Source organism: Mizuhopecten yessoensis, unplaced genomic scaffold (genome assembly GCF_002113885.1).
Source record: "Mizuhopecten yessoensis strain PY_sf001 unplaced genomic scaffold, ASM211388v2 scaffold9499, whole genome shotgun sequence".
Lineage (NCBI taxonomy): Eukaryota > Metazoa > Mollusca > Bivalvia > Pectinida > Pectinidae > Mizuhopecten > Mizuhopecten yessoensis.
The window spans coordinates 229,069-238,648 of record NW_018408078.1 but is presented as its reverse complement, the minus strand read 5'-3'; the positions used below and the strand labels follow the sequence as shown (position 1 = coordinate 238,648).

Below are 9,580 nucleotides of genomic sequence, written 5' to 3'. Positions count from 1 at the left end.
CCTGTTATAACATTGTTCTAACAGTTTGTATTAACAGTTCTACTGCCTGTTATAATATTGTTCTAACAGTTTGTATTAACAGTTCTACTGCCTGTTTTAACATTGTTCTAACAGTTTGTATTAACAGTTATACTCCCTGTTATAACATTGTTCTAACAGTTTGTATAAACAGTTATACTGCCTGTAATAATATGGTACTAATAGTATAGAAGTATATGTATTATAACTCATGCCTTTTCAGACAGTGATATTTAAAATTGTGTAAAATTTACACTGGTCACGTTCAAACATTGACTTTGTCCTTGGTCTGACATTGAAGCACTGTTACACCTCCTGACAGTAACAGTCTTACCTCCTGTGGTGGATGTGGCATAGATACCACCTGGCCATTCCGGCTGGACAAAAAACTGCTTCTGTCTGAAATCCGGGTTCCTGTACAGGATCACAGATGACCCTTTGGGTGCAAAACCATACTGAAATAAACAGTGATTGAAACTGAATCCTGGAGAAACAGCACACATCATCCGAGGTAAAATTTATGGACAGTAGCTCACGATCAATTAGTAACAGAAGTATTCTCCCATGAGGCCTTCTCTACAAAATATTGTGAACAGCATGATAAACATATACAAATATAGATAAAGACCCCAAGCGCACCAGCATCTGGGCCAACAAGAGAGATTATTATAAGTTGTAATAACTTTATCATTAAGTATCCTGGAATTCTGAAGTAAAAACATGTTATCGGAGTAATAATGCTAACTTACTTTCCTAAATACACAGTCAACATGAACATTCCGCTGCAGAAATAGGTCGACAACTGTATTCCTGATCAACTTAGAATATAAACTTTATTTGTAAAATTGTAAAGCGGATTGAGTCTAAAAGTGGAAGGAACCAGAGAAGCCGGAGAAAACCCACGTGGTTGGGCAGGTGACCCATACCTTTTTATCATCTGATTGGGAAATTGAACCCCCAGCCATCTTGGTGAACCACTTCCCCACCTGACCCCACTCCATCAGTTAACTTACTGTGTTACTAGAGAGCAATAAAACAAACCATCAGTGGTAACTATCACTGTATGAAGACATGATTCTCTTGTATTTCTGTCACTACTGTGGTCTTCCATGTAAACTTGATCAAGTTAGTTTGTTGTTTACCTTGTGTGTATCAGCCGATATACTCGTTACTCCTGGGAGTCGGAAGTCGACAGTGGGAATAGGATAGCCTGCTTTCTCCATGAATGGGACCAGGAAGCCACCCAGACAGCTGTCCACATGGACTGGAATGTTGTACTTCTTTCCAAGCTTAAGTGATGGAAGCACAAAATATTCAGTATTTTCATTTTGTTTTAGGATTTTTTAAGTAGAACATGTTAGAACAAATCAATCAAAAGTATAGCTAATGTTTGGTGCTGGGAAAAACTTTATTTAGTATTAAGAATGTCCAAAAAATTACATTTGTGTTTAAATATAAGGATGGGTGAGAAAATAGGTAAAATTTGTTTACGTTTGTCAAAAATTGGCAAAAACATATTTCATAGGTACCTAAAAATATAATAGAAAGTGAATGGTGACAATATTTTTATTTCGCAAACAGGGACAAAATGTACACAATGGGGATTAGATTGATTTAAACTTACTGCAGCAATTTCTTCGATGTCATCTATGATACCATGAGGAAAGCCGGGTGCTGAACCAACAAGCTGAAACAAACAGGAGAATAAATGTAGTAATGAGAACAATCATATTTCACTCCAATAACAAGTCTTATAAGGAATGACCAAGATTGACACCAATACCTGTAGAAAACTGCATTTTTCATAAATCTACATGTACAGTAACGCCAAAAATAATTTTGGTCATTTTATAAAACTTCATTTGAAATAAAAGATCAGCCCATGACATAACCTACATATTCAACAATGCTTGTACATGTAATAGGACAAAAAAGATCAGTTTATAAATGTGAAACTGTAACCTAAGAACATGTTTTCATTTACTATATTTGAATCATACTTTTCAAAATAGCTGGCTCCTATTGAATGAAAAGAGACTTTCAAACTCACTTTATAAATTCAAATAACTGTAATGTTTCCACTAGACCACTAGTTTGTTTAAGGCAGCACACTGATTTGACCTCAAACTTTTGTAAGAGCAGCACACTGATTTGACCCCTAGTTTGTTCAAGGGCAGCACACCGCTTTGACCACTAGTTTGTTTTAGGGCAGCACACTGATTTGACCACTATTTTTTTTTAAGGACAGCACACTGATTTGACCAATAATTTGTTTAATGGCAGCACACTGATTTGACCACTAGTTTGTTTTAGGGCAGCACACTGATTTGTCCAATAATTTGTTTAAGGGCAGCACACTGATTTGACCACTAGTTTGTTTAAGGGCAGCACACTGATTTGACCAATAATTTGTTTAAGGGCAGCACACTGATTTGACCACTATTTTTTTTAAGGACAGCACACTGAATTGACCACTAGTTTCTTTAAAGGCAGCAGACTGATTTGACCTGCAGTTTTTAAGGACAGCACACTGATTTGACCTCTAGTTTGTTCAAGGGCAGCACACTGATTTGACCTGCAGTTTTTAAGGGCAGCACACTGATTTGACCTCAAGATTTTTAAGGGCAGCACACTGATTTGACCTCCAGTTTTTAAGGGCAGCACACTGATTTGACCTCAAGCTTTTTAAGGGCAGCACACTGATTTGACCTAGTTTGTTCAAGGGCAGCACACTGATTTGACCTGCAGTTTTTAAGGACAGCACACTGATTTGACCTCTAGTTTGTTCAAGGGCAGCACACTGATTTGACCTGCAGTTTTTAAGGACAGCACACTGATTTGACCTCAAGCTTTTTAAGGGCAGCACACTGATTTGACCTAGTTTTTTTAAGGGCAGCACACTGATTTGACCTCAAACTTTTGTAAGAGCAGCACACTGATTTGACCTAGTTTTTTTAAGGGCAGCACACTGATTTGACCTCAAGTTTTTTAAGGGCAGCACACTGATTTGACCTCAAGCTTTTTAAGGGCAGCACACTGATTTGACCTAGTTTTTTCAAGGGCAGCACACTGATTTAACCTAGTTTTTTCAAGGGCAGCACACTGATTTGACCTCAAGATTTTTAAGGGCAGCACACTGATTTGACCTCAAGTTTTTTAAGGGCAGCACACTGATTTGCCCTCAAGTTGTTTAAGGGCAGCACACAGATTTGACCTGCAGTTTTTAAGGACAGCACACTGATTTGACCTCAAGCTTTTTAAGGGCAGCACACTGATTTGACCTACAGTTTTTCAAAGGAAGCACACTGATTTGACCTCTAGTTTTTAAGGACAGCATACTGATTTGACCTCAAGCTTTTTATGGCAGCACACTGATTTGACCTACAGTTTTTTTCAAGGGCAGCAGACTGATTTGACCTGCAGTTTGTTAAGGGCAGCACACTGATTTTTATAACACCATTTTCTATAATTTAGAAAGGGTTAGGGTGATACTTACCATACCTGTGTTTTTCAAGGGCAGCACACTGATTTGTATACCACCTTTTTCTGTCATTTAGAACGGGTAAGGGGGAAACTTACCATACATGTATTTGTATTGATACCCTGTCTCATAGCCTTTATGTCTACCTTCCCTGACAGTCTTAATGGGAGGTAAGGGGAACACTTACCATACATGTGTTTTTATTGATACCCTGTCTCATAGCCTTAATGTACACCTTCCCTGACAGTCTTAATGGGAGGTTAGGTGAACACTTACCATACATGTGTTTTTATTGATACCCTGTTTCATAGCCTTAATGTACATCTTTCCTGACAGTGTTAATGGGAGGTTAGGGAACACTTACCATACATGTGTTTTTATTGATAGCCCTTCTCATAGCCTTTATGTCTACCTTCCCTGTCACTTTGTCAAGAGGAATGTGTGTGATTTTCATCCGGAAATAAGATGCTGCCTAATAAAAAGGAAGAAAATAGAGGCATGCATATTTGTTTCATCATTAAGAGCAAAACCAATATACTGTTCAAAAACATTTAATCCAGGTTACTTAGTTCAGAACAAAAAAGGCAGTCAAGGAAACTTAGAGTCAATGTGAGAGTGGCCAGACATCTTAGGTTCTGTATGAGATTTTCAATTATTATGTTAAACAAATTATTTCGCACAAAGAATTATCATTACCTTATCAAATGAAGCATGGACAGTGACAGGTACAATCCTGGAGAATAAAGAAAATCTCTTGTATATCATTGTACATTTTACTTACTGTCATATCAATTAATTTAGTGTAGCAAGAAGGTAGACAGCAGTTATCCCAATCAAAAAACCCTTTGTCTGTGATCAATAAAAGTACCCTTTGTCTGTGATAAATTAAAGCACCCTTTTTCTGTGATCAATTAAAGAACCCCTTTTCTGTGATCAATTAAAGCAACATTTTTCTGTGATCAATTAAAGAACCCTTTTTCTGTGATCAATTAAAGCACCATTTTTCTGTGATCAATCAAAGCACCCTTTTTCTGTGATCAATCAAAGCACCCTTTTCGGTGATCAATTAAAGCACCCTTTTTCTGTGATCAACCAAAGCACCCTTTTTCTGTGATCAATTAAAGCACCCTTTTTTTGTGATCAATCAAAGCACCCTTTTTCTGTGGATATTTTCAGTGGGTATCACCATGGTAACTAATTGAAATATATATGTATCTATACAGTAGATTTCTACAAGTCTACAACATTTTGACAAGTTCTTGCAAAGGAAAATATGTAATAAAACAACAAGTACACAAGACTGATTGCTAGGCCTTTCTGCCTTCTTGGGCTTCTTCAGGCGGACTGATATTTCAATAAAATTTATGAATAAGAATAAAAAATCACAGCAGACAGACTGACAGATTGACAAACTGATTTCAGTATACTCCAAACTCTATTACAAGGGGTATAACACAGGCTTATAATTTGCCAGGCGTAACCTTTTCATTTGGAAGTACTAAGTAAACATTACTTATTATTATTATTTATTATTTATTATAACTTACATTTCGGGAAAATTTACACCATTATCCCGAGCTATATTTCTGTACGTCAGACATGCTAGCAGAATACTCTCGGTGCCTCCTGAAGTCATCTAAAAAAAAAATTGTACAAATTTAAAGTTTCTCTCCCGATTTAAACCTAAAACAAGTACAAAATTAATGATTATCTCCCTTATTTAAATCTTAAATCAGTATAAATTAAACGTTTCTCTCCCTTATTTGAATCTAATATCAGTACAAATTTAACGTTTCTCTTCCTAATTTAAATCTAAAATCAGTACAAATTTAATGTATTTTCCCTTATTTAAATCTAAAATCAGTACAAATTTTAAGTTTTTCTCCTTTATTTAAATCTAAAATCAGTGTAAATTTAACGTTTCTCTCCCTTATTTAAATCTATAAAAGTACAAATTTAAAGTTTCTCTCCTTTATTTTAATCTAAAATCAGTACAAATTTATTGATTCTCTCCCTTATTTAAATCTAAAATCAGTACAAATTTAAGGTTTCTCTCCCCTATTTAAATCTATAATAGTACAAATTTAACGTTTCTCTCCCTTATTTAAATCGTTAATTGTACAAATTTAATTTTTCTCTCCCTTATTTAAATCTAAAATCAGTACAAATTTAACGTTTCTCTCACTTATTTAAATCTAAAATCAGTACAAATTTAATGTTTTTTCCCTTACATCAATCTAAAATCGGTACAAATTTAACGTTTCTCTCCTTTATTTAAATCTAAAATCAGTACAAATTTAAAGTTTCTCTCCTTTATTTAAATCTAAAATCAGTACAAATTTAATGATTCTCTCCCTTATTTAAATCTAAAATCAGTACAAATTTAACGTTTCTCTCCCTTATTTAAATCTAAAATCAGTAAAAATTTAACGTTTCTCTCCCTTATTTAAATCTAAAATCAGTACAAATTTAATGATTCTCTGCCTTATTTAAATCTAAAATCAGTACAAATTTAACATGTCTCTCCTTATTTAAATCTAAAATCAGTTCAAATTTAATGATTCTCTCCCTTATTTAAATCTATTATAGTACAAATTTAACGTTTCTCTCCCTTTTTTAAATCTAACAGTACAAATTTTACGTTTCTCTCCCTTATTTAAATCTACAATCAGTACAAATTTAATGATTCTCTCCCTTATTTAAGTCTTAAATCAGTACAAATTTAACATTTCTCTCCTTTATTTAAATCTAAAATCAGTACAAATTTAACGTTTCTCTCCCTTGTTTAAATCTAAAATCAGTACAAATTTAACGTTTCTCTCCATTACTTAAATCTAAAATCAGTGCAAATTTAATGATTATCTCCCTTATCTAAATCTAAAATCAGTAAAAAATTAAACGTTTCTCTCCCTTATTTGAATCTAAAATCAGTACAAATTTAATGATTCTCGACCTGATTTAAATCTATAAAAGTACAAATTTAACGTTTCTCTCCCTTATTTAAATCTAACAGTACAAATTTATTGTTTCTCTCCTTGATTTAAATCTAAAATCAGTACAAATTTAACGTTTCTCTCCCTTATTTAAATCTAACAGTACAAATTTATTGTTTCTCTCCTTGATTTAAATCTAAAATCAGTACAAGTTTAGCCTTTTTCACCCTTATTTAAATCTATAACCAGTACAAATTTAACATTTCTCTCCTTTATTTAAATCTAAAATCAGTACAAATTTAATGTGTCTCTCCCTGATTTAAATCTAAAACAAGTACAAATTTAATGTTTCTCTCCCTTATTTAAATCTAAAACAAGTACAAATTTAATGTTTCTCTCCCGAATTTAAATCTAAAATCAGTACAAATTTAACGTTTCTCTCCCTTATTTAAATCTAAAATCAGTACAAATTTAACCTTTTTCCCCCTTATTTAAATCTATAACCAGTACAAATTTAATGATTCTCTCCCTTATTTAAATCTAAAATCAGTGTAAATTTAACGTTTCTCTCCCTCATTTAAATCTAACAGTACAAATTTTATGATTCTCTCCCTTATTTAAATCTAAAATCAGTACAAATTTAACGTTTCTCTCCTTTATTAAAATCTAAAATCAGTACAAATTTAACGTTTCTCTCCCTGATTTAAATCTAAAATCAGTACAAATTTAACCTTTCTCTCTCTTATTTAAATCTAAAATCAGTACAAATTTAATGTTTCTCTTGAGTACAATTTCAGTTGACCCTTTAAAAAATGCATACTCTTCTAGTTCTAAGAAACGATATGATTTCTCAACAGGCTAAGTATAACACAAACGTGACTACTGGTATTATAATTATTTAATTGATTTATTTCAAGGTGTAAATCACTAATTATCATGTTACAAACTTTAATTTCAATGTAAAATCACTATCATCCTTTGGGATATTTTGAGTTAACACTACGGTTTATTTGCCACTTTGAGCAAATGGGCCAAGACCAGAATACATTGTCACTAAGGCACTAATTTTTAACTTTTGTGATCGATATCTCTGCTTTCTATTATTACTGACCGTGCCACAGGTTTGTTCATCACCGTTGAACATAGTACAGCACATACGAACAACCTCGGCTTCCATCTTCCTCACATCAGGGAACACATCTGGGTGCAGTGGATTGGACCAGGCAAACAGCCCATATGTCTACCAGAAACAATAGGAATATATTTCATTTCAACAAATTTTATTGCAAAAAATATGCAAATATAAGTCTTCTCCTTACAACTTCTGTATGTTATATGTACAGTCATTGAAATCATCAAACAAACATATAAATAATTTATATAGTGTGTCTACATGTCCCCACCGTAGCAGGTATAGTTATGATTAAACAAAACTTTTAGTGTTGATAATGTACTCTGATACATTGTAGTACAAATGCATTGGTTTCTTCATCACATTCATGACATCCATGAAGAAATGTGCTTATATTAAAATGGTCATGGGTTATATTTTGGTTAATCAGCTGATTTCTAAGTGTCAATTGAGAATGGTTGAATAGAGGACAGATAAAAAATAATGTTCCGCAGTTTCCTCACCAAAGTTGCATGTGCATATTGGAGAATCTTTTAAATGGTGAAGAAAAAGGTCAGAGTTTGAATTGCTGGCTTCATTTCAAAGTTGACACATAATTAATAAACAATAAGAATATATTCGTTATACTGGAACAGATTTGAGGTCTGTTTGACTGAAACATAAAATACAGACATGATCCAGTCATAAATACACACACATAAAATACAGACATGATCAAGTCATAAATATCACACACATACATAACAGACAGGACCCAGTCAATGTCACACACATACATAACAGTCAGGATCCAGTCAATGTCACACACATACATAACAGACATGATCCAGTCAATGTCACACACATACATAACAGACAGGATCCAGTCAATGTCACACACAAACATAACAGACAGGACCCAGTCAATGTCACACCCATACATAACAGACAGGATCCAGTCAATGTCGCACACATACATAACAGACAGGACCCAGTCAAGGTCACAAACATACATAACAAACAGGATCCAGTCAAGGTCACACACATACATAACAGACAGCACCCAGTCAATGTCACACACATACATAATAGACAGGACCCAGTCAATGTCACACACATACGTAACAGTCAGGATCCAATCAATGTCACACACATACATAACAGACAGGACCAAGTCAATTTCACACACATACATAACAGACAGGACCCAGTCAATGTCACACACATACATAACAGACAGGATCCAGTCAATGTCACACACATACATAACAGACAGGACCCAGTCAATGTCACACACGTACATAATAGACAGGACCCAGTCAATGTCACACACATACATAACAGACAGGACCCAGTCAATTTCACACACATACATAACAGACAGGATCCAGTCATAAATATCACACACATTCATAACAGACAGGATCCAGTCAAGGTCACACACATTCATAACAGACAGGACCCAGTCAAGGTCACAAACATACATAACAGACAGGACCCAGTCAATGTCACACACATACATAACAGACAGGACCCAATCAATGTCACACACATACATAACAGTCAGGATCAAGTCAAGGTCACACACATACATAACAGACAGGACCCAGTCAATGTCACACACATACATAACAGACAGGACCCAGTCAAGGTCACAAACATACATAACAAACAGGATCCAGTCAAGGTCACACACATACATAACAGACATGATCCAGTCAAGGTCACACACATACATAACAAACAGGATCCAGTCAATGTCACACACATACATAACAGACAGGACCCAGTCAATGTCACAAACATACATAACAGACAGGACCCAATCAATGTCACACACATACATAACAGACAGGACCCAATCAATGTCACACACATACATACCAGACAGGACCTAGTCAATGTCACACACATACATAACAGACAGGATCCAGTCAATGTCACACACATACATAACAGACAGGACCCAATCAATGTCACACACATACATAACAGACAGGACCCAGTCAATGTCACACACATACATAACAGACAGGA

General features: G+C 34.5%; 1 protein-coding gene across 1 annotated transcript in view; it reads right to left on the bottom strand.

Annotated features, from left to right (window-relative positions):
• The window catches only part of LOC110458188 (sphingosine-1-phosphate lyase 1-like), a 31,672-nt gene that overhangs the window by 8,246 nt on the left and 13,846 nt on the right, over nt 1-9,580 (bottom strand). The window contains exons 6-13 of the mRNA XM_021509787.1: nt 8,192-8,216; nt 7,544-7,672; nt 5,047-5,135; nt 4,196-4,232; nt 3,864-3,971; nt 1,643-1,705; nt 1,161-1,307; nt 353-473 (exon numbers count right to left, since the gene is read on the bottom strand). Of these exons, the coding sequence (XP_021365462.1) occupies nt 353-473; nt 1,161-1,307; nt 1,643-1,705; nt 3,864-3,971; nt 4,196-4,232; nt 5,047-5,135; nt 7,544-7,672; nt 8,192-8,216 (719 nt within the window). The remainder of the gene's footprint in view (nt 1-352; nt 474-1,160; nt 1,308-1,642; nt 1,706-3,863; nt 3,972-4,195; nt 4,233-5,046; nt 5,136-7,543; nt 7,673-8,191; nt 8,217-9,580) is intronic.